Below are 27,429 nucleotides of genomic sequence, written 5' to 3'. Positions count from 1 at the left end.
AAAAAATATTTGTGACTGTACCTACTTAAAAGCTATTCTACACTTATTTTCTATATTTACATACAACCATACACATACACACAAAATAAGTATTACCAAAAAAATTATAACAATTACAATGACTCTTATTGTTTTGTCTATAACAAAAAGACAAAAAAAAAATAATTTTTACATAGAAGGCACATTTTTCTAACAAACGCGTTTTTGTTTTATGCAATGCAACTATATATGCATTGCATGTAGTATAATGGTACAATTATTTATACTAGATACAAAATTAATTTTAAAAACTAAATTAAAATAGGATAAATATGATACAGGAGGAGCACATTTTTGCAATAAGACTCGTTTGAAGAAACTTAACGCTGGGAGTGGAATCATTCATTCAATAGAAATCGTTGTGATGTGTAAATGAATGGATGGTAGACAGCACTGTTTTCGTTATGGCATTCATATTTGTTCGTTATTGGGGTTTTTGTATCTCAAGCACACTTGAAATGCTTTGGCAACTCTAATTGATGTAAGACGTTGACAACTTCTTAAGGACATTTTTCGATTCCAAAAATGCCAACATTTTCAATGATTCTGCAATAAAATTATATGAAATGAATGTCAATATCAAGAAATATATCGTTCAAATATTCGTTGAATCTGAATAGCCTAATAATGTATGACTTGTGTGTATTGCCAGACTCATGAAATCCATTCGAATAACTTTCGAATCTATTCAGCCCGTTATAACGAAAAACAATGAACGAATACAAGTGCTTTATGAACAGAAAATAGGAGTCGTTTTTTTAACTGTCAAAATTATTGAATAATTTTTACTTGTTTTCATTAGGTGTTCGTATTCTATTTCCATTATTTAGAATGATCAGTTTGTTTCATTAGACACAGCACTCTCCTTTGGACAAGATGTTTTTTAGATTGTGATATTAATGGAAACTACTTCAAGTCTTGATATTTTAGGAATCACTATCTGGTAGTAAAAGAACTCGTGGTGGCATGGCTTGCGGTGGTGTTTCTTAGGAATTCATCGTAAGGATCTTCATGGGAATTTGGTGTGTAATCATCATCATCACTGGAGATTGTAGTGGGCAGCGAGTTGCTATCATTATTGGTATCCATCACACTAGTGCTGGTATTATCAATTAAATTAAAAATGCTTCCCATTTTTCCCGTTGTTGTGGCAACTACTGCACTAGCTTGGTCTTGATCCACCGCTTGATTACCGCTCCACCAGGCTGGCATTACTAGAGACCACCAGGAATTCTGTAATCACCGTTCCGAAGAATGCGTTGTCGATCCATAACCACTACCATAGGTACCCAGTTGGCGTCTAAAGAATCCTAATGTTTCCAATGTCTTAATTGTCCTTCGTATTAGCTCATCTTTGTATTTCCATATGGTCTTATCCTCCTCGGAATTTTCCCTGAACTCCACACAAGATTTCTTTAGGGTGTTAACACAATCAGCTCTATAATGCTGTAAATGGGCATCCTTTGTTTCCACAGGATATGATTTGCAAACACCACCCAAACATGCCAAAGGAAAATGATTGTGCAGTGTCAAAACCTTTTCCGGATTATGGAAACATTTCACATATTGATTGGGTTTCGTATAGTTTTTGGCTCGATAAACATGTTGCAGCATATGCATATACTTGGGTATATCCTTGTGCCAACCATGTTCGTGTTGCTGATCGTCTAGGAAATACACATTACGGAAATTGAAACTGTGATATCCTTCGGGTCGTACTTTAAGTGATTCGGGTACCACCTTTTGCATAAGCTCGGACCATAGAACAAAATTGCCTTTGGGCATTATAACTTCATCGATATCGAGTAGAGCTATGTAATCGTAAAGGTAAAGATTCTTGTAGAGGCAATCATTGTAGGGAATAACTTCATTCTGTCGCTTGTGATTGGTTTTCTTGGTGAGGTATAAATGTTGGAAACCTGGCACATTCGGTTGGCCACCAGGCAGAGTCAGTGGTATTACTTGAACCTTTCCCTCTTGCTCATAATGATTGAGGACTTTCGTTATATTCGGATGGACTTGAAGATTATAGAAATAGATTTTATCTGCTCCCAAAATATTCAACATTTCTATCCACTCGATTAGTCTAACGGATAGATCGTCATATAGGAAATCCAAGCCTTTGACACATACAGCAAATCCTTTTTTCTGATCGTCGGGTGGTCGATTATAGATAACTCTTAAATTATTCGTAGCTGTATCGCATTCCTTTTCCACCATCGATACCGAACTTGGTACCACACCATGGAATGGCTTGGGTATTTGACATGCTATCAGATATGGTTGATAGATTCCTTGTTTATAATTGCCCCATTTATTGTACCAAATGTATTTGTATTCGTAAGTTTTGACTATGAAAGGTTCCTTTTGACCATCAAACCAAAATTGGCAATATGTCTTCACTTTCGGTTCGATACGATCGATCATTCCCAGAATTCGAACTGTCGGCCCCAAAAGTGAATTCTTTCTGATATCATAATAGGCACCGAAAAGCTGAAATGTTCCATTCGATGTTCGCATTGTCTGCCAGTAGATGTTATTGAATTCCAGTTCAAAAATCGATGGATATTTTGCGCATGTGGATGATTTTTGCTGGAGGAAATTTTTATTTTTACTCCAATACGCTATGGGTAGAGAGGGTATCCGAGATTCAACATCACGCACCAATTGGTCATCGTCCATTGCTGAAATTAAATGAAAGCGAAAATTAATGAGATATTGAAATAGAGAAAATGAAGTAAATAGAATAAAAAATTGATATAGGTATATAGGTATTATCTTCGTACTGGAGTATTGCTCCGCAACGTTACTGCATTAAACTTTGTTAGGCTCTAACAATCGAAGAAGAAACTCGGTATCCAGGTTCGTCTTGCACAATCTATACGACGTCAGGAATAAAAATTTTCATACGGGTATTCGATGGAAGAGTAGTGTCAGAATCGTTTCCGCATTATCATCAGATGGAATCAGATGCCTTAGATATCGAGGACAAGTGTCAGAAGCATTTCCACGTTATCACTGATAGGTGCTTTGTCTCCCGTTTCAGTTTATTTCACAATTACTCTTTGGCTCAAGGTCCTGCAATTGAAAAAGGAACTGGGTGTCCGGGCTCCTCGCACACTCTATCCGATCTCAGAATCTTAAATAGTCCCTCGAATATTCGATGTGTAGCGTCAGAAGCGTTTCCGTCTATTCCGCCATAACTTTGAAATTAATAACTTCGGTGTCAAAAACACAAATCTTCTTTCCGGTATTCCATCGAAGAGTAGTGTCAGAAGCGTTTCCGCATTATCATCAGATGGAAATTCCGCATTGTCATCAGTTTATTTCACAATTACTCTTAAGCTCAAGATCCTGCTTTTGTAAAAGGAATTGGGTGTCCGGGCGTCTCGCACACTCTATCCGATGTCAGAATCTTAAATTGTCCCTCGAATATTTGATCATGAGTAGCGTTAGAAGCGTTTCCGTCTATTCCGTCATAACTCTGACATCAATGACTTAAAGTCCAGGTATCCGAGATTCAAAGTTCTTTGGAGTTTCTATTCCGCCATAACTCTGAAATCAGTGACTTCAATTCCAGGTTTACGATTCCAATTCCTACATATCTATATTCCTTAGGAAGTTCTTCAATGTTCTTTGGAGTTTCCACAATATATATTCGTCGCTTTCCGACCTCGAGCTTTTCCGCAATACTCTACGTGTGCGCAGCGATGTGAGAAACTCAAATAGTCCCTCGAATTGTCGATCCGCCTATTCCACCATAACTCTGAAATCAATGACTTCAATTCCAGCTTTATCATCCCAATTCCTACAGATCTATATTCCTTAGGAAGTTCTTCAATGTTCTTTGGAGTTTCCACAATATATATTCGTCGCTTTCCGACCTCGAGCTTTTCCGCAATACTCTACGTGTACCCAGCGCCCTAGACTACTGTTAAAGCATAACATTCCTAGGATATTCGATTGAAGAGTGCTGTCAGAAACTTTTCCCCATTACCACTTGATAGAATATTTGTTTCCCGTTTCAGTCTATTTTACCATGACTCTCGTTCTTATCGTCTTCTTATTTATCTAAAATCAACGACTCCAGGTTTGCCGTCCCAATTCCTACAAACCTTCATTCCTTCAGTAGTTCTCCAGTTTTTCATCAAAATTTCCCCAAAATAGTTTTGTCGCTTTCCCACCGTCCAGCTTTTCCATAATTGTCTACATGCGTCCAACGCCTATTTTCTTAACATAAACTGAGTAGGCTCTTTTAACTAAGCGATCTCGAAGAATAACTCCTGTAGTCCTCTGACTCGCTCTACTAGCCCACGGTTAAATTATTCCATTCTATTTCTATATGGCCAAAAATTTAGAGGATGAGAGTAATGTCCATTCCATACCAAGTCGATGGGTGGCCGTACTGTACCACCCTCTACTTCTCTTCTAATATTCACATACATTAGCCTCGAGATGATTTTGAGCCACTTAAAACATTCGAATGTGTCATGGTCTGGCAATCGAAACGGGATCAAGTATGCTCATAAATCCACCATCTATTCTCAACGTGGGTCTCCTCTGGGTTATCGGTGAGTAGCGATGTTTTTTTCAGCGTCAAAGTCTAACACTCACCAGCCAGTGTCTCTACAGTATTCTTATGACTATTTCGAATCTAGAAGTGTACCCGACTCCTCCTATCGTTTATTGTTTGTTCTGGAGGTGTACAACCTTGAGACAGGGTCTAGGATTACTGGCGAACAGAAAGTGCTTCCAACGGTTACCATTTGAGATTGTTTTTTTCAGCGTCGAAATCTAACACTCGCTAGTCGAGGTCCATTCAGGCTACTACTGAGCCAGAAGTGTCCTACCATTTATTGTTTGTTATGAAGGTGCACAACCTAGGGACAGGTATCGGGTCTAGGATTACTGGTGAGCCGGAAGTGTCTCGTCAATTATCGGTTATAGGGGTTTTCATAGCCCGGGACTGTTTATCCATGGTCAGAACTTCACAGGTTCTCTTCGGCTATTTGATGTAGGAAGTATCTCATATGAACTACTTTTGCCTACCCAGTCCTCTTTTTGCCTACACAGTCCTCGGTTATGGGGTTTAGGAGTTTTAATTACTCGGGGACTGTCTATCCGTGGTCAGAAATTTACTGGGACTCCTCGGTTATTCGAACTACTGCTGTCTCAGAAGTTTCTCGTATTGTTATTATTTGTTCTTCAATTTAGGGTTTCAGTTGCTTGTGATATTCGGCAAACGGAGTCTACACTGGTGCTCGAACTAGGATAACTGAAGGGCTAGAAGTGGGCTCCGTTCTTCTGTTCTGAGGGTGCAATAGCTTGGCTCTATATATCCTTCAGAAATTTACACTCCTTACTCAGGATATCCTTATGTATTCGGTTTAGAGCTACTGCAGAGCTCATGCTCACCTGAAACGTGTTTAATCACATCTCTCATATCGCGTGTAGGAGTTTCATTACCCTGGGACTGTCCATTCATGGCCAGAAATGTACAGTATCTCCTCGACTATTCGATGTAGGATTACTGCTGAGTTAGAAGTATCTCGTTAGGTTACCATATATTTTCCGTTCTGGGATTTCATTAGTTCGCGTGTATTTATACAGCATCACAATCGAACACTAGGCAATTTGGGTCCACTCAGCTATTGGGACTAGAAAAGCTGAGATATAATGGGACGCTTGCTCTCCGTTCTGTGGGTGCCTTAGTTCGGTACTATATATTCAACTTTAGAAATAAACACTCGTCATTCAGGGCCTCCCGAGGTATTTGGTCTACGAACATTTCGGAGTTGGCTTTTACACGAAACTTTCTAGGTACTCCTCGTATATCACGTGTAGGAGTTTTCATCACCCCGGTCTGCTAATGTCAGTGGAATTACCAGTCTTCATTCAGTGTCTCCCGAGGTATTTGGTCTATGAACATTTCTGAGCTCCTTTTTACCCGAAACTATCTAAGGACTCCTCATATATCGCGTGTAGGAGTTTCAATTGCCCCAGGACCGTATTTTGGGCACAAGTTTATATATAAATTTCCCGGGTTTCTTCAGCTTTTCATTGTAGGACTATTGCTGATCCAGAAGTATTTCGTATTGCTTCCATTTGATCTCTATTCAATAGCTAGCCACTATTTATGCAGCGTAAGAATTTAACATTCGGCAATGAGGTCTACTCAGACTAGGATAACTGCTGACCTAGAAATGGGTCCTATAGTTATCATTTGCCGTCTGCTCTGAGGTTTCAGGGACTCCTTGGGTATTTGGTTTCGGACTACTGCTGAGCTGTTCTCTCGAAAGTTGTTTCAGCACTCTATAAGTAAGTTGGTGTGTCTGTTGCAGGATGCTCTTTAGGGAGGAGGAGGAGATCTTCCAATCGAAGGTTTGTAATTCTTCGGTACTAATGATTTTTCCGTCAGTTTACATATGTAAAACTTACCAGTTCTATTGTCGACCAATATTTCAGATGGATCAAATCTATCTGTTGTTGTGGACGTTGTCTCTGCATACCGTAGCATATCCTTTTGCAATAAAATGCGTCCACTCATCTGCATGGAGGCATATTCCTGTGAAACAAGATTTGTACCGTGCATTTTGAAGACACCAATTATCACAAAGGACCACACGCAAAGTGTGAAAAGAATTTTCAAAATAACTTTTGTGCGAGCCATCATGGGTGAAAAATGGGGGTATATCCAATTGGGACTACGGATTCTCAAAGTGTACTGTCTATGTTGACCTAACGCCTGCCCTGGTGTCCTGGGGAATCTTAATTAGACAATTTGTAAACATCAACAATGTAAAACCGATTGAAGGCATGGGCAACTGGATTCTTTCTCTCGGACATTTGACAAAATAACCTGGAAAGAGATAAGAAAGTTAAATAGCATCGTCAAATAAGCGAAAAGCAAAAAATTAACATTATAATTAAACCAAAAACAAAAAAAAAAAAAAAATCAAAATCTTAATTAGTTTGGCCATTTCCCTTAGAAACGCCATAAAGGTTCATGGTGAAACAGTTAAAGATATACCCTGATTAGCATTTTCCTTTTTGCCCTACGGATGAGTTAAAAGGGTACGCAATTGAGAATAAAGGAATTATTAAGAGTGTAATGAACACTCAAGTATTCAGGGGATGTGAGGTATGTATTTTATGGCGGATAAGGACAATTTAAGGGCAATTGTTACTGTTTCCCTAAAAGTTACCAAGGTTATGATTATTTTTATACTAGCCCAAAGAGATGTATTGATGAGTATACGAAAATGAGAAGAATATTCTTTAAACAAAGGTGTGGCTTAAATCAATGAAAATAGCCATAAGAGGTGGTATTTTGATATTAAAAAAAATGTATTTTTTTAGAAAAATGATCGGTTGTTTATTTTCTTATAAAGAGGAAGGTATTCCATTCAGCCCAATGACTTCCACGGTCACCCTTACAGGACCATATCTTTTTCCAGAAATTTTGCATAACCAAATCACAAATTTTCTTCTCTAGACTTTAGATTAGGTTAGGTATAATGGCAGCCCGATATTTAAGGCTCATTTAGACTATGCAGTCCATTGTAATACTACAGTGGTGAACTTCTCTCTAGACTTTATGCCCATAAATCTCAACTTTAACTCACGTTATGTTGGTATCCCAAGCAGATATTTCTGGCTCAGAAACATCTCTGCCCTAGAAGATTCGGCGGATCGAAGGTGAAGGAAGTACTACTCTGAAAATGAAGGTCTTAAGGACTTTTAGGCAAAGAACCTGGCCTTCAGGATAGCGATCTTATTCAGGGACTTGAGAGTAAACTACTACGATACCTGATTGTAGTCAAGCTTCAAACCATGGACCATAATCTTGAGGCCAACATGAGATTAATCAGCAAATTGTTTTCTATCGATCTGTTGGATTGAGGATCCCTTGGATCTCTATAATATAGTTGTTGGTCTAAATATAGCCTTTAGGATAGCAGTCGAGCCATTTTAAGGATTTGAGAGACAGATCTAGGACGAAGGAAGACCTACTCTGAAAAGTAAGTTCCTAGGAACTTTCAAGCAGAGAACCTAGTCTTCGTGATAGCGAGAATAGTTGACTGGAGAGCAAACTCATGTGATACCTGACTGTAGTCAAACTTCAAACCATGGACCATAATCTTGGGATCAATACCAAATAACCCAGAAATCTGCTGGATTGGGGCTCCAGTTGGACCTCTATAATCCGATTGATTGTCTATATGTATCTGCAACCGCATACAGACACTTTAATGTCAGATCTGTAAGGTTTCCGGGCACATGACGGGGCCTTCCGGGGTGGCGATGTAAGGCAAATGGCAACATTCACAAACATTCGGAATTAGTGGGTTCTACGAGACAGATAAGTTTTTAGGAACCAGTTGATACCTGAGCGCAGCTGAGATACCGAACTGGTCTCTCTAGGTGGTAGATTATCTTCTTCACGAACAGATATTAATTTTCCCTTCAATGCGAAACTGAACTGGTAGAAAGAATGATCATCTAAAACGGAAAGAACGGAGGTACGTAATTGAGGAGAAATTACTCTGTAAATCAAAGCTGTCCATTCAGTGACAGTCAAATTGGTCGTAGATCTTTTGGGTTTCCGACTGGGTTCTCCAAGAGATATACATTTTCAGGGACCAGTTGATACCGGACCGCATCTGAGAGAGTTTCGCACTGGTCTCCCTAGCTATCTATCTTCTTCACTAACAAGTATTAATTTTCCCTTCAATGCGAAACTGAACTGGTAGAAGGAATGATCATCTAAAACGGATTGAACGGAGGTACGTAATTGAGGAGAATCTACTCTGTAAATCAAAGCTGTCCATCCAGTGACGGTCAAACTGGTCGTAGGTCTTTTGGATTTCCGACTGGGTTCTGCGAGAGAGATAAGTTTTTGGAAGCCAGTTGATACCTGACCGCATCTGAGAGAGTCTCGCATTGGTCTCTTTTGGTAGTAGTCTATCTTCTTCACTAACAGGCGTTAATTTTCTCCTCAGTACGAATCTGAACTGGTGGGAAGGAATGATCATCTGAAACTCTTCCAAGCAGAACAAATTGGGCACAGGTATGCTGGGTTTCCTTCCTTCTGGGCAGGCGATGTGAGCCGAGTGCCCACATTTCGAACACACGTTCAGAATTTGTTGGTCTGGCGAAAAAGTTGTTAGTTTTTGGATACTAATGGATACCTGACCGCAGCTGAGAGAGTATTAAATTGGTCCCCCTAGATAGTATTCTATCTTCTTCATTAACAGATGTTAATTCCCCCCTAGTACAAATCTGAACTTGTACGAAGGAATAATCATATGAAACTCTTCTGTGTGCGAAGTCCGCAAGGACGCCTCATCTTTCATATCGTAGGGGCACGATTGAGAAGATATGGCTTTGGAAGTCAAATCTGTCCAATTTTAGATGTAACCAGAAAAAGACAAATTGGTCTCAGGTCTGTTGTGGACTACTGGACTGTGATGTGAGGCGATTGGTCACTTTTCGGATTCAGAATTTCTTGGTTTTGACAAGAGAGGAAAGTCTTTGGGTACAAGCGGATATCTGATCGCAGCTGAGATAGCACCGATCGCGTCTTTTTAGGTAGTAGTTTCTCTTCTTCACTTAAATGTGTTAATTTTTCAAAACTTCAATGGTAGGGAGAAATGATCATCTGAAACTCTGCGGGTGCTGCCGTCTCTTTAATTTTTCCCTCTGCACAAAACTGCAATGGAGGAAGGGAATGATTATCTGAAACTCTGCAGTAAGCGGAAGCCCGCAAGGCCGATCCTTTAGTTATGATATCGTAGATGCATGATTGATGAGAGCTCCCTCTGGAAGGGAGTGAGGTACAGTGTAAGAATGATTTAATCTTGAATAAATTTAAATATTAGGGCTGTTTTCTTTTAGCACTGGATACCCTAAACCATACAGGACTAAAAGAAAACAGAGTACTCGTTTATCCAGGACATCTCCAAAAATATGCAACACTGTAATCAACTGTTTAAAAACAATCACAACAATGAAGTTAAATCTTGCATTATTACCCCACATTTTCATGAAGCTCCGTTGGTGCTACGTTAGCTAACGAAATTTTAAACCGCACTTTGGACATATCTGTCACCTTGGCTAAATATACCCTATGTCAGTTAAGACATTAGCTGCTGATTTTTTTTTCAGTTAAAGTTAACCGGAGAGAAGATATTGACACTTTATTTTCTGTTAACTGGCAGTTAAAGCCTAACGGAGGTACATGAAAATGGCCGTTAATGTATGAAATGCTCAAATAGTAATAAATATTTACTGCTGCGGTTATTTATGACACTTTACTACTTTGAATTTCATGTTTTTCGATAAATTAGTCACAATAAATTGCTATTGTGAATCGCAGAAGCGTCTCTTTATCAAAATACAATCTGGCAACACCGGCGCGACGTGCATTGATGAGATGTTCTGGATAGAACACCAGTGCAACGATGTTCTGGATAGCCCATACAAATGTTGCATCCAGTGCGAAAAGAAACAGCCCTATTGATGTTCTTGGCCGTTTTTTAGACTTCTTCCATTATTTAACGATTTCATTTCTATGGCATTGGTGAGAGTTATAATAATTAAGGAATGCATCGTTTCCATTTAACCATATTCTATTTTTACTTTTACATTTTGTGGCTAAGAGTAATCTCAATCTGTTGCTTTTTTTCTTCTAATGCCAATTACCCATTGTCTTAACACAAGGCGATGGAGAGTGGAATGGTGATATGCAGTAAAAGCATAGAAAGAAAAACAAAACTTGAATTTTCATCGCGAAATTGATTCTAAAGGCCAGGAAACAATTGACTTGATGGCTTTCAAATGACGGACAGTTGGTTCACTGGTTCATGTATTAACTGGTTTTTCTTATGGCTTAGATTTCATTTCTCACCCCTGGGCTCCATGGACGGAGAGATGCTTACGAGATGGACCCAACTTTGGGTGCTGCTGTGTATTGGCAGCCAGCCTGCTTGGTTGGCCGTTAAAGTGTTGCTTGGTTATTCTGCCACCGTTAGATATCGATGCCTGCGTTATTGGTCGCTCCCATATATCACCGATGATGTTTGCCGCTGGAGCTGTGCTGTGCTTATTTGCGTTATTGCCGCTTTTGGGTTATTTGCAAACATTTTTCATGGAATACAAGTAATAACCCAAGCCAATGATCATGAATGTTAATGCCGTTAACGGTAAAATGTGGCTGACTGTATGGGCTAACATGGCCCGGTCATAGTTACTGGTTTGGTTTTTGTGTAAAAACTGGATTCTGGACCACCATTTCCAATAAAAAAAAATCAAATGCATGAAAATATGAATGCTTGGAAAGTATGTTGAGCAAAGGTTAATAGAATCTCCTAATTTTACAGATGCAATCTCGTGATCCATCCTCATCAGGAGTGTGTGGCAATGTAGGAAGCAAGAGATTTTAAGATTAGCTAGAGAATATTATAATGATCATTGTTCATAAGATTTCTTTGGGATGATAGGAGAGGTTTGCATTTCTAGTCGAGTATTCCATTTTGGCGATCCAAAGGCTTAAGGGGGCAAAATCATTGGCAAAAATTCAAAAACCGCTGAATTTTGACAATAATTTGTCGAAGTCATGGAAATTTCTGTGAGGGCGGTCTGGATGAAAATAGGGGCCAGATGATCCCTAATCAGTATTGCCGTTAAAATTTCTAAAAAGTGGCACAAAATGTGTCATTCGCACTTAATGTTAAAAAGTTCCACAAAAAGTGACAACTTTTTTAAAGTAAATGCACTTATATTAGTTTTGATACACTTCAACATAGGATTGGGGTATACTAACATTGTCATTGCCCCACATTGAAATATTGCTCTTAGACCGTGGTGAAGTTCTGAGTCCATCCGTCCGTCCGTTTTTCGAAAAGCTAACTTCCGAACGAAACAAGCTATCGACATGAAACTTGGTTCAAGCAGTTGCTATTGATGTAGGTCGGATGAGCAAGATGGGACCATTTTTAGGTATAGCCCAAATGTTTGTGTGTCTCAACATAAGTGGTTATGATAACAGTCACTCTGAATCTAGTCTGAATCTAGAAAAATAGACATAAAAATTTGACAAAATTTTCTATAGAAATAACATTTTTACAAAATTTTCCACAGAAATGAAATTTTGACAAAATTTTCTATAGAAATAAAATTTTGACAAAATTTTCTATAGAAATAAAATTTTGACAAAATTTTCTATAGAAATAAAATTTTTACAAAATTTTCCATAGAAATGATATGTTGACAAAATTTTCTATAGAAATAAAATTTTGACAAAATTTCCTTTAGAAATAAAATTTTGATAAAATTTTCTATAGAAAAAAAATTTTGATAAAATTTTCTATAGAAATAAAATTTTGACAAAATTTTCTATAGAAATAAAATTTTGACAACATTTTCTATAGAAATCAAATTTTGATAAAATTTTCGATAGAAATAAAATTTTGACCAAATTTTCTATAGAAATAAAATTTTGACAACATTTTCTATAGAAATCAAATTTTGATAAAATTTTCGATAGAAATAAAATTTTGACCAAATTTTCTATAGAAATCAAATTTTGATAAAATTTTCTATAGAAATAAAATTTTGACAAAATTTTCTATAGAAATAATCATTTTGACAAAATTTTGTATAGAAATAAAATCGTGACAAAATTTTCTATAAAAATAAAATTTTGACAAAATTTTCTATAGAAATAAATCTTTGGCAAAATTTTGTATAGATATAAAATTTTGACAAAATTTTGTATAGAAATAAAATTTTGATTCGTTTTGTTTGTTATTGTTGGCTTCTCTTCAATCGTTAGTGTTGTTTTTGATCTCAGCTTAAAGTCATGCATTGACTAAACTACAAGTGTAGCTTAACCAACAGAGGAAAAGTATGCTTGTCAAATTTATTTGGGCAAAACCCTATAGACTGCAAGATGGTTGGATGTACAGCTGTTTCGGAATTACCACATTCCTCATCAGCATCCTCTACTTGCAGTAAAACTATCAACCAATTATCAGAATAAATTCGGGTAATTCACTCAACCCGAAGTGAACTACACTTGAACCTCCCGAAAAAGGGTTTGATAGTCGGCTACTGCCTAAACAAATTTGCCAGCATATCTCTTTTCCTTTGCCAAACTCAAATCATCGATTTGAATGTATTTAGCTGGGTTTGTTTTTGAGCGTGATTCCACTATCTTCATTCGTTTTGTTTGTTATTGTTGGCTTCTCTTCAATCGTTATTGTTGTTTTTGATCTCAGCTTAAAGCCATGCATTGACTAAACTACAAGTGTAGCTTAACCAACAGAGGAAAATTTTGAAAAAATTTTCTATAGAAATAAAATTTTGACAAAATTTTCGATAAAAATCTGACAAATTTTTCGATAGAAATAAAATTTTGACAAAATTTTCTATGGAAATAAAATTGTGACAAAATTTTCTATAGTGATTAAATTTTGACAAAATTTTCTATAGAAATAAAATTTTGACAAAATTTCCCATAGAAATAAAATTTGGACAAAATTTCCTTTAGAAATAAAATTTTGATAAAATTTTCTATAGGAATAAATATTTGATAAAATTTTCTATAGAAATAAAATTTTGACAAAATTCTCTATAGAAATCAAATTGTGATAAAATTTTCTATAGAAATAAAATTTTGACAAAATTTTCTATAGAAATACAAAAAAATTAAATATTTTAAAAATAAACATTTTGACAAAATTTTGTATAGAAATAAAATAAAATTTTGACAAAATTTTCTATGTAAATAAAATTTTAACAAAATTTTCTATAGAAATAAAATTTTGACAAAATTTCCCATAGAAATAAAATTGTGACAAAATTTTCTATAAAAATAAAACTTTGACAAAATTTTCTATAGAAATAACATTTTGCAAAAAGTTTCTATAGAAATAAAATTTTGATAAAATTTTCTATAGAAAAAAAAATTTGGTAAAATTTTCTATAGAAATAAAATTTTGACAAAATTTTCTATAGAAATAAAATTTTGACAAAATTTTCTATGGAAATAAAATTTTAACAAAATTTTCTATAGAAATAAAAATTTTGACCAAATTTACTATAGAAATTAAATTTTTCCAATTAATGAATTGTTGATTGAAACGAGCTCGAGGTCTGTATTTTTTAATTTATTTTTTTATTCAATATTTCGTCTTTTCATTGAAAGACTTTATCGGGAAAATTAATTTTGTACTCTCAGAATAATTTTCCCGATGAAGTCTTTCAATGAAAAGACGAAATATTGAATAAAAAAATAAATTAAAAAATACAGACCTCGAGCTCGTTTCAATCAACAATTCATTAATTTGAAAAATCAAATACAGGTCGAATACAATAAAAACAAGTTTATGAAATTAAATTTTGATAAAATTCTCTATAGAAATAAATATTTGATAAAATTTTCTATAGAAATAAAATTTTGACAAAATTTTCTATAGAAATAAAATTTTGACATAATTTTCTATGGAAATTAAATTTTGACAAAATTTTCTATGTAAATAACAAAATTTTCTATAGAAATAAAATATTGACAAAATTTCCAATAGAAATAAAATTTTGATAAAATTTTCTATAGAAAAAAAATTTTTTTGATAAAATTTTCTATAGAAATAAAATGTTGACAAAATTTTCTATAGAAATAAACATTTTGACAAAATTTTGTATAGAAATAAAATTGTGACAAAATTTTCTATAAAAATAAAATTTTGACAAAATTTTCTATAGAAATAACATTTTGCAAAAAGTTTCTATAGAAATCAAATTGTGATAAAATTTTCTATAGAAATAAAATTTTGACAAAATTTTCTATAGAAATACAAAAAAAAATTAAATATTTTAAAAATAAACATTTTGACAAAATTTTGTATAGAAATAAAATTGTGACAAAATTTTCTATAGTAATAAAATTTTGACAAAATTTTCTATAGAAATAAAATTTTGACAAAATTTCCCATAGAAATAAAAATTTTACAAAATTTCCTATAGAAATAAAACTTTGATAAAATTTTCTATAGAAATAAAATTTTGACAAAATTTTCTATAGAAATAAAATTTTGACAAAATTTTCTATGGAAAGTAAATTTTGACAAAATTTTCTTGGAAATAAAACTTTGACAAAATTTTCTATAGAAATAAAATTTTGACAAAATTTTCTATAGAAATAAAATTTTGACAAAATTTTCTATAGATATAAAATTATGAGAAAATTTTCTATAGGAATAAATTGTTGCTAAATTTTCTAAGAAATTTAAGTTTGGCAAAATTTTCTATAGAAATAAAATTTTGACAAAATTTTTACAAGTTTCTATAGAAATACAAATTTAACAAAATTTTCTATAGAAATAAAATTTTGACAAAAGTTTCTACAGAAATCAAAGTTTGACAAAATTCTCTATAGAAATAAAATTTTGACAAAATTTTCTATGGAAATAAAATTTTGCGAACATTTACTATAGAAATAAAAATTTGACAATATTTTCCATAGAATGAAATTTTTACCAAATTTTCTATAGAAATAAAATTTTGACAAAAATTTCCATAAAAATAAAATTTTGAGAAATTTTCTATAGAAATACAAAAAAAAATTTTTTACAGAAAACAAACCCATGGAATTGCCTGTATAAAATTGAAAGGTTCTCATTTAATTTGCTTTATAATATACTTCTTACAAGTACAACATCCTCCTTCCCTTTTTACACTTACATCTTATTATCGTAATGGAAACTTGTTTTCAGGTTTCTGGAGATTTTTTTATTTACATTCTATTTCCGTGCTTTTTCTAAACTGCTGATGTAGCTCAGCTCGTCCTCATCGTTTCGCTATGATGCAAAATCTGGAGTTTCAATTGTTGGTGGATGGTTTGAAGTAGAAGACCATCAAAACATAAAAGAAACCATAATTTTCATTATATTTGAAAAAAAGGTATTCTGGCGAGGAGCAAAACAGACATATTGGAAAAAAGGACAGACGGAAATAATTCATACTTCTATGTTGTTGTGAACAGACAGTTTCTGGGTAATACGATAACATAATGGAAACGATGGCAGATGATAGCTTTTTATGTTACTACTCTACTTCTTCTACTTTTAAGTACATCTCGTAAACAGAATTGCTATGAAAGTTATTTTTACTGTTCTCCAATTCCTTCAAGAAGTTAGCTGGTCCATCCTTATGCTTTTGCCTGTCTGTCTGTCTGTCATGGTAATTTGTTTATGCATTATAATGGATTTTATATTTATAAAGGATAAGAGCGAAAGTGTTAAGAGTAAAATATAGTTTATAAGATTACGCCAATCAATATTCGCAAAATCAATGCTGTAATGATTGCAGATTAATTTTTTTTTTAATTTTCTTTAACTAAGAGGATTACAATGATTTCATACATTTTTTTACATACATTAAATTATTAATTTTTTTATTGACTACAAATTGTATTAGAGTATTTCATATAACGACAGAAGTGGCCAACAACAAAGATTATGAATATGGTTGGAGACTTGCTAAGTAATCGAGTTTACAAGTTCAATACTTAACGAATTCAATTTCAATTTCGGACCATTTTTCTCTGTTCTCATATGACAGTAATTTTAAGAGAACAAATGCAAACCCCGAAAGTATGCAACTATATATGAAAGAAGTATTTTCATACACAGAAAAAAAATAGTTTTTGATCCAACGATCAGATCCCACTTTATGGGATCTGAAACCAATATTTCGATGAAACTAAATGACAAAGTTAGTACACGAAAAAAAAATAATTTTTTCATCCCAAACGAAATTTTGACAAACAAATATCGTTTCCCATTTACTTTTCGCTGTAAGGAAGAAACGTATATACCTTTTGTGATTCTTTTCATAAAGACTAACCTAAAAAACTTCCGGGTTAATTGGATCTTCACTCACTTCCACGAGTTTTTTTTTTACTTCTTAGCTGTAATACAAACAATGTAGAAGAAATTATTTTATATATATTTTTTTAATTTTACTTTTCGCCTGGACGGAGAATCGAACCGTGGACCACAAAGTTTGTAAGCCAACGCACCAACCACTGGGCAACGTTGCTGTTATTGCCATCAACAGACAATTATCGCTATAGCCATTAACTCACAAGCAACGCAAATTGTCAAATAGTTATATTTATATAGCATAGTTTTGGGCGCCCATGAACCGATGTAAAGATACTTTATTTAACAGAAACATACAATTAGTTGGCCACTGTGGAGCAATGGTTAGAATGCCCGCCTTGCATACAAACGGTCGTGAGTTTAATTCCTGCTTCGACCGAACACCAAAGGTTTTTGTTTACATATATTTTTATATATATTTCAAAAATTTTCTGAAAATTCCTTAAAGATGTTCGACATTACATACTACTATATTAAATTTTTACTATGAAACTTCAAAATGTGTCTTATTAAAAACTTATAGTCAGACAAAAACAATGTTTGATATAAACGAGATGAACTATGGTTTTGGGTCACAAATTATTTTTTTATGTAAAAATAAAAATTTTGTAACAAAAAATTGAATTTTGGCGATAAAATTTGAAATTTTTGAAGAAATTCAAAAATGTTTTTTTCTTCACGAAAATTTTTCCAATTAAAGTCTTATTATACCCCAAACCACATAGTGGTCAGGGTATAATAAGTTTGATCTGCCAAAAAATGTGCCTACCAGAAATATTGATTTTAGACCCCATAAAATATATACCGATCGACTCAGAATCACATCCTGAGTCGATCTAGCGCTTGGGGTCCGTCTGTCCGTCCGTCCATGTATTTGTTGTTCACAGGATTCCGGTCGCAATTATTAACCAAGTACAGAGACGAGCGCTATTGAATTTGGAAGAAATCGGATCAAATTTAGATATAGCTCCCATTTATATGTATCGCCCGATTTCAACAAATGGGGTCAGATTTCGTTCAGTTACTGATCGATCGGCGTCAAAATTGCCACAAAGTAATCCAATTGACCACCCTTTAAGTGTGCCAAATTTCATCGAAATCGGTTCACATTTGGCTATAGCTCCCATATATATGTATCGCCCGATTTTCACAAATTTGGCCATAAAAGCCTTATTTATCAACCGATCTCACTCAAATTTGGCTTACTCTAATGTTCTATAGTACTGACTACATGTGCAAAATATCATCCAAATCGGTTCAGATGTAGATGTAGCTCCCATATATATGTAGCGCCCGATTTTCCCCAAATTTAACCAATGTTGCTCAAATTTCAAATGTACATGTATTAGCCGATATATTTAGACTTATATGTAGCTCTTACATAAATCTATTGCCCTATTTTCGGAAATTTGGATTTATTACCACACTAATTGAGCGATTTTCTCTTTTTTAATACAGGACTCAATATTAGTGGCATACTAACTCTGTAGGTTCAGAATCAACTATAGCTCCCCTAGTATCGGACATTTCTTTTCAGATTGTGATAAAACTCCCATAACCATGTACCCATTCTTAAATATGGAAATGCGGGGGTTTCCCCAAATCTGTACCATTGATACCCCACAAACAATGTTTACTAATTCAGTAGTCGGCTCCGCCCGACTTTCTACTTTACTCACTTGTTGAGTTTTAAAAAATATTCAATTAAAAATTTAATTGATTCGACAAATTTTTTAATTGAAACAAAAATCAATCATAAAAATTTATAATATCAATAAATTTTTAATTTGGATCAAATAATTTTTGGACTTTCAATAAAATTTTAATTGATACTATCATTGCTGTTATTGAAGACATTTCAATTTAAAAATTAATTGGATCAATTAATTGATTGAATCAGAAACAAGTATATACGGCCGTAAGTTCGGCCAGGCCGAATCATATGTACCCTTCACCATGGATTGCGTAGAGACTTCTACGAAAGACTGTCATCCACAATCGAATTAATTGGGTTGTGGTATCTTAAAACTTCTTAACATCGTTTTCTAAATTGTGAGTTAGTCCATACGTGGTATATATTAGACAAAAAAGGTATGTATAGGTAAGTCTACAAATAATTACGAATCGATATGGACTTTTGCACGGTACGTAGAGAGCCAGAATTGAAATATGGGGGTCGCTTATATGTGGGCTATATTCAATTATCAACTTGATATGGACCAATTATTGTGTGATTGGGGATCATTTTTTTATCTGAGGGCTATATATAAGTATAGACCGATATGGACCTAGTTAGGCATGGTTGTTAGCACAATGTACCAAATTTCAACTGACTCGGATGAAATTTGCTCCTCCAAGTGGCTACAAAACCAAATCTCGGGATCGTTTTACAGTGGGGCTATATATGATTATGGACTGATATGGACCACTTTTGGCATGGTAGTTAAATATCATATACTAACATCACGTATCAAATTTCAACCGAATCGGATGAATTTTGCTCTTCCAAGGGGCTCCGGAGGTCAAATCTGGGGATAGGTTTACATGGGGACTATATATAATTATGGACTGATTTCGACCAATTTTTGATGGGTGTTTGAGACCATATATTAACACCACGTACCAAATTTCAACCGAATCGGTTGAATTTTGCTCTCCCACGAGGCTCCGGAGGTCAAATCGGGGGATCGGTTTATATGGGGACTATATATAATTATGGACCGATGTGGACCAATTTTTGCATGGATGTTAGAGACCATATACTAACAACATGTACAAAATTTCTGCCGGATAGGATGAAATTTGCTTCTCTTAGAGGATCGGCAAGCCAAATTTGGGGGTCCGTTTATATGGGGGCTATAGGTAAAAGTGGACCGATATGGCCCATTTGCAATACCATTGGACCTACATCAATAACAACTACTTGTGCCAAGTTTCAAGTCGATAGCTTGTTTCGTTCGGAAGTTAGCGTGATTTCAACAGACGGACGGACGGACGTGCTCAGATCGACTCAGAATTTCACCACGACCCAGAATATATATACTTTATGGGGTCTTAGAGCAATATTTCGATGTGTTACAAACGGAATGACAAAGTTAATATACCCCCATCCTATGGTGGAGGGTATAAAAAAATTGTTTGTGCGTATGCATAAAAGATAAAGATTACAACAGAAATAGTTGCATACTTTTAGGCGAGTACATGTAAATTATAAAAAAAATATGCAATTTACTCATGAAAACGTATTTAGAGATTTATATTTGGAGTTTAAAAGTGACTATACTATCCGTAATCCGGCACATACACTGTAATCCTAAGGTCGAGTTTAAAATTTAATAAATTTTTTCAAAGGATTATTTGGAAAGGGCCGTGAAAGGACCAATATTTGGTACAAAAATGAAAGAGGTTTCATAAAAGGAGAAGGTTATATCAGATTATGGCTATGTAAAGATCATTGGGGTTTCGACTCTTAAAATTTATTGTCTAAAAATTTGAAGATTGTGTCTTCTTTATTAGATAAAGTTTTTATTACACTATGCGGTCAGATTATAATTAAAATTTACCAAGCCCATATGCTTCAACATATTTCAACGTAATTTTGTTGTATTTAATTTGAATTCTTTTCAAACTTTTTAATTCAAAGTTTTTCTTATACCTCTAAATTTATTAAATTAATATATGTTTGCATAAAAAGACATCCATACTTCAGTATATACGCTCAAATATTCATAGAAATAAAATCATATGGTGGAACATATAGGTGTTGCACCATGAATAATGTATACTCAACAAAAAAAAAAATTAAACTAAACGTAAAATGCCTTTCAATAGCTTGACATCGCATCCAATCTGCAAGCTGGGCTATACAATAGATTTCCACAATTTGGGTAGACGATGTTCATAGTCATTGCCATCTAACGGAGTTAAATGGTCTATTATGGAGGCAACTCATGTGTCGGTGGTGTTTGCTGCGACTATGCACATGATATGCGTACTCTATCTGATATTATATTATGTCTGTCCATTCAACGTGTCCATTGTTGAAATATTTTTATTTCAGGAAATTGTTATTCGTATATACTCAAATTTCATATTGGCAAACAATAGAAGTTCTTTTCTTCACTTTTAATGCGTAGTTTTTGGCTGGTTGTTTTTTTTTTTATTACGAATTGATGTTTAGCTTGCAATAATCCACACTACCCAACTGATGTTGGAGATAATTATGATAAGTAAAGTTTTTTTTTTGATGTATAAAGAACTCTCATGTGTAATTATAGGAGGATTTCAACAATTGAAGAGCATAGCAATTATTTGGAAGCTATTATTTGCTCCCACGAGCAAGTCGAAAATTGAATTGAAAAATCTAGCAAATACTTAACTCTGATCTCACCACAAGAAATTGATTAATTGTCTAGAATTGGCGAATATTTTTTGGATATAGAAACAAAAACCAAATAACACAATCTTACCAATACATTGAAATTAAAAAGATATCGAAGGAATACTTAATTTAACATAATTTTATTGCCTATAATTTAATTTTATTTTGTTTGATTTATTTTAATATAATATAATTTAATTCTTCTTAAATTATTTTTATATATTTTTCTTATTTTATTTAATGTGCATTTATTGTTATAACCACCACCATAGAATGGTGACGGGGTGCTTAAAATTGGAAATCTAGTGGTTTTTTGGGACCAGAAAGATGTGTGTCAAAAATGGTGAGTATCGGTCCATGCTTTGGTATAGCCTCCATATAAACCGACCCCTCGATTTGGAGTCTTGGGCTTCTAGAAACCGTATTTTCTATCCGATTTGCCTACAATTCCAAATCTAGAGGTATTTTAGAACCAAAAAAAAGTGTGTGAAAATGGTGCCTATCGGTTCATGTCTTGGTATAGCCAGGGCTGTGGAGTCGAGCCAATTTTGCTCGACTCCGGCTCCGACTCCAGCATTTCTTATTAGCCTCGACTCCGACTCCGAAGTCGACTCCAGGTAGTGTACCTAAATCTCATTTTAACAGTATTCCAAATGTAATTTTAAGGTGTAGTGTTCGATATAAGTATTCTATTTTGCCATATGTGTTTATGTTATATGTCCTAAAGAACCCTAATTTTAAATTTTGATACTCGACGAAAAATCTCAGCATTTTAGCGATGTAAAGAACTCTACATTTTAATATCAGGCCAATAAATTAAAATACGACACAAAACTATATAGAGACCACATCAAAATATTGGTAGATAACAACAATCTCCAGAATATGTATTTATTAAAAAAAAAAATTAAAAAAATAATTAGGTTTCCAGAGTTTAAGAAGTAAAATCCTGGTATTAATCTATATTGGTATTTTATAAAAAAATAAATCTATATAAAACAAGTAAATACGGCCGTAAGTTCGGCCAGGCCGAATCTTATGTACCCTCCACCATGGATTGCATAGAAGCTTGTACTAAAGACTGTCATCCATAATCGAATTACTTGGGTTGTGGTATCTTAAAACTTATTAACATCGTTTTCTAAATTGTGAGTTAGTCCATACGTGGTACAGAGCCAGAATTGAAATATGGGGGTCGCTTATATGGGGGCTATATACAATTATGAACTTGATATGGATCAATTTTTGTATGATTGGGGATCGAGGGCTATATATAACTATAGACCGATATGGACCTAGTTAGGCATGGTTGTTAACGGCTAGATATATCACAATGTACCAAATTTCAACTGACTCGGATGAAATTTGCTCCTCCAAGAGGCTCCAAAACCAAATCTGGGGACCGGTTTATATGGGGGCTATATATAATTATGGACCGATTTCGACCAATTTTTGCATGGGTGTTTGAGGCCATATATTAACACCACGTACCAAATATCAACTGAATCAGATGAATTTTGGTCTTCCAAGGGGCTCCGGAGGTCAAATCTGGGGATCGGTTTATATGGGGGCTATATATAATTATGAACCCATGTGGACCAATTTTTGCATGGTTGTTAGATACCATATACTAACACCATGTACCAAATTTCAGCCGGATCGGATGAAATTTTCTTCCCTTAGATGCTACGCAAGACAAATCTGGGGATCGGTTTATATGGGGGCTATATATAATTATGGACCGATATGGACCAATTTATGCATGGTTATTAAAGACCATATACTAACACCATGTACCAAATTTCAGCCGGATCGGATGAAATTTGCTTCTCTTAGAGGCTCCGAAAGCCAAATCGAGGATCGGTTTATATGGGGGCTATATATAATTATGGACCGATGTGGACCAATTTTTGCATGATTGTTAGAGACCATAACTAACACCATGTACCAAATTTCTTCTCTTAGAGGGTCTGCAAGCCAAATTTGGGGGTCCATTTATATGGGGGCTATAAGTACAAGTGGACCGATATGGCCCATTTGCAATACCATCCGACCTACATCAATAACAACTACTTGTGCCAAGTTTCAAAACGATAGCTTGTTTCATTCGGAAGATAGCGTGATTTCAACAGACGGACTGACGGACGGACATGCTCAAATCGGCTCAGAATTTCACCACGACCCAGAATATATATACTTTATGGGGTCTTAGAGAAATATTACGATGTGTTACAAACGGAATGACAAAGTTAGTATACCCCCATCCTATGGTGGAGGGTATAAAAATAGGTGTGCCGAAAATGGTGCCTATCGGTTCATGTCTTGGATAGCCCCCATATAGTCCGATCTCCCAATTGTACTTTTTGGGTTTCTAGAAACCGTATTTTCAATCCGATTTTCCTGAAATTGGAAATCTAAAGTTATTTTAGGACCAAAAATAGGTGTGTCGAAAATGAGGTGTATCGGTTCATGTTTTGGTATATCCCCCATATAAACCGACACCCCGATTTTGTGTCGTGGGCTTCTAGAAACCGTATTTTCTATCCGATTTGCCTAAAATTCCAAATCTAGAGGTATTTTATAACCACAAATAGGTGTGTCGAAAATGGCCCGCATATAGACCGATCTCCCGATTTTACTTTACTAGAAATCTAAAGGTATGTGACGACCACAAAAAGGTGTGCCGAATATGGTGTGTATCGGTCTATGGTTTGCTATAGCCCCCATATAGCCCGATCTCCCGATTTTACTTCTTGAACTTCTAGAAACCGTAGTTTTTATTCAATTTTCTTGAAATTTGAAATCTGGAGTTTTTTTGGGGGTCATAAATAGGTGTTCCGAATAAATTGTGTATCGTTATAGATTTTGATATATCTCCCTTATAAACCCGCCCACCGATTTGAGGTCTAAATTATGTAGATTTTTCAGAACCACATTTAACTGTGCTGAATTTTCTGTATCGGTGCATATTTTTGGCATAGCACCCATATAGACTGATTTCCTGATTTAACTCCTTGGGCTTATATAAACAGTAGTTTTTATCCGATTTGCCCGAAATTGTAACGGATTTAATTGTTATCGCTCCATTTGGTAAGGCCTCCATATAGACAGATTTCACTCCTTGAGGGTATAGAAGGCTCACTGATCATGAAAGTTGGATGAAATAGAGATGTGCGCGTGACTGAAATTTCACTCACACTCACGCGCATTCATGAAGCAAAATATTTATTCACCCACGATACGTGTGGTAGCCAATACCAGTACTCACGCACGCTCACGCACGAACTACTTTTAAAGACTCAAGTTCACGCACGATTTACGACAATTCATGTGATTCACGATAAATTAACGAGACTCACGATATTTTCCAAAGGAAATCAGCAAAGGTAACAAAATTCAAAAATAGAACACAGTTCGAGAGCTAAATTAATTTCAGTTAACATACAAGTGTGAATTAAATCTTGATTATTTTCGTGAGCGTGATTTTGCAGGAGTTTTATTCACGCCCATTCACGAACCGATTTTATTTCTCACGCACGACATATTTATTGTAGTCCCATTCACGTACATTCACGAGAGTTACTTTGGATTTTGCTCACGACTCACTTATATACTTGTTGTGATTTGTTTTGATAAAAAATTTTATTTCTATAGAAAATTTTGTCAAAATTTTATTTCTATAGCAAATTTTGTCAAAATTTTATTTCTATAGAAAATTTTGTCAAAATTATATTTCTATAGAAAATTTTGTCAATATTTTATTTCTATAGAAAATTATGTCAAAATTTTATTTCTATAGCAAATTTTGTCAAAATTTTATTTCTATAGAAAAATTTGTCAACATTTTATTCTATAGAAAATTATGTCAAAATTTTATTTCTATTTTGTCAAAATTTTATTTCTATAGCAAATTTTGTCAAAATTTTATTTGTATAGAAAAATTTGTCAAAATTTTTATTTCTATAGAAAATTATGTCATAACTTTATTTCTATAGAAAATTTTGTCAAAATTTTATTTCTATAGAAAATTTTGTGAAATTTTATTTCTATAGAAAATTTTGTGAAATTTTATTTCTATAGAAAATTTTGTGAAATTTTATTTCTATAGAAAATTTTGTCAATATTTTATTTCTATAGAAAATTTTGTCAAAATTTTATTTCTATAGAAAATTATGTCAAAATTTTATTTCTATAGCAAATTTTGTCAAAATTTTATTTCTATAACAAATTTTGTCAAAATTATATTTCTATAGAAATTTTGCTATAAATTTTATTTCTATAGAAAATTTTGTCAAAATTTTATTTCTATAGCAAATTTTGTCAAAATTTTATTTCTATAGAAAAATTTGTCAAAATTTTATTCTATAGAAAATTATGTCAAAATTATATTTCTATAGAAATCTTGCTTAAAATGTTATTTCTATAGAAAAATTTGTCAAAATTATATTTCTATAGAAATTTTGCTCAAAATTTTATTTCTATAGAAAATTTTGTCAAAATTTTATTTCTATGGAAATTTTGCTACAAATTTTATTTCTATAGAAAATTTTGTCAAATTTTATTACTATAGAAAATTTTGTCAAAATTATATTTCTATAGAAATTTTGCTCAAAATTTTATTTCTATAGAAAATTATGTCAAAACTTTATTTCTATAGCAAATTTTGTCAAAATTTTATTTCTATAGCAAATTTTGTCAAAATTTTATTTGTACAGAAAAATTTGTCAAAATTTTATTTCTGTAGAAAATTATGTCAAAACTTTATTTCTATAGAAAATTTTGTCAACATTTTATTTCTATATAAAAATTTTTTGTCAACATTTTATTTCTATAGAAAATTTTGTCAAAATTTTATTTCTATAGAAAATTTTTTCAATAGTTTATTTCTATAGAAAATTTTGTCAAAATTTTATTTCTATAGCAAATTTTGTCAAAATTTTATTTCTATAGCAAATTTTGTCAAAATTATATTTCTATAGAAATTTTGCTATAAATTTTATTTCTATAGAAAATTTTGTCAAAATTATATTTCTATAGAAAATTTTGTCAATATTTTATTTCTATAGAAAATTATGTCAAAACTTTATTTCTATAGAAAATTTTGTCAAAATTATATTTCTATAGAAAATTTTGTCAAAATTATATTTCTATAGAAAATTTTGTCAATATTTTATTTCTATAGAAAATTTTGTCAAAATTTTATTTCTATAGAAAATTTTGTCAAAATTTTATTTCTATATAAAATTTTGTCAAAATTTTATTTCTATAGAAAATTTTGTCAAAATTTTATTTCTATAAAAATTTTATTTCTATAAAAATTTTATTTCTATAGAAAGTTTTGTCAATATTTTATTTCTATAGAAAAATTTGTCAAAATTTTATTTCTATAGAAAATTTTGTCAAAATTTTATTTCTATAGCAAATTTTGTCAACATCTTATTTCTATAGAAAATTTTGTCAAAATTTTATTTCTATAAAAATTTTATTTCTATAGAAAATTTTGTCAAAATTATATTTCTATAGAATTTTTTCTCAAAATTTTATTTGTATAGAAAATTTTGTCAAAATTTTATTTCTATAGAAAATTTTCAAAAGAAGAATCACAAGAATCAAAAAGTAATTTAGTCCATATTAAAAATATCATATAAAGTAGATCTCGATTTTTCGATAAACAATCGATTAACTGGTAAGACATTTTTCTACATTTTCGGAGCTGGGTTTCGTCGACTACCAAAAATCCTCAATTTTCTGAGTTGTCGTTTTTAGGTCAGCTAATGATGGCATCGACCTCTTGTCCCATATATTGGCTTGATTTACTTCTGTAACTTCAACTTCATTGCAAGATATTTGCTGATGTAATGCATGCACCCACAGGTAAAAATTGGGATGCTGCAACCCGTTGTTATGAAATATTCGTTCCAATTTCAATTACGTGAATAACCTCAAGGCATGAATTGAGATTCTCCAGCTATACAACAATAGAAGAATAGCCCCAAAAATAATGACGATTAATGTTGTGACATATCTTAAATCTGTGGCATCGAATGCAAAACGGTATTGTGT

The 27,429-nt window shown here is 33.3% G+C and overlaps 1 protein-coding gene across 4 annotated transcripts in view; it reads right to left on the bottom strand.

Annotated features, from left to right (window-relative positions):
- Positions 1-1,156: 1,156 nt before the first annotated feature.
- Positions 1,157-27,429, bottom strand: part of LOC142228023 (uncharacterized) — a 177,348-nt gene continuing 151,075 nt past the window's right edge. For all 4 annotated transcript variants that reach the window (XM_075298285.1, XM_075298286.1, XM_075298287.1 and 1 more), the window contains 2 exons: positions 6,478-6,898; positions 1,157-2,723 (listed from right to left, as the gene is read on the bottom strand). In XM_075298285.1, the coding sequence (XP_075154400.1) occupies positions 1,279-2,723; positions 6,478-6,712 (1,680 nt within the window). In that variant the 5' untranslated portion in view covers positions 6,713-6,898 and the 3' untranslated portion in view covers positions 1,157-1,278. The remainder of the gene's footprint in view (positions 2,724-6,477; positions 6,899-27,429) is intronic.

The sequence above is a fragment of the Haematobia irritans genome, chromosome 3, assembly GCF_050003625.1.
Source record: "Haematobia irritans isolate KBUSLIRL chromosome 3, ASM5000362v1, whole genome shotgun sequence".
Taxonomy (NCBI): domain Eukaryota; kingdom Metazoa; phylum Arthropoda; class Insecta; order Diptera; family Muscidae; genus Haematobia; species Haematobia irritans.
Note: the sequence above shows the minus strand (reverse complement) of the source record. Positions and strands in the feature narration are given on the sequence as shown.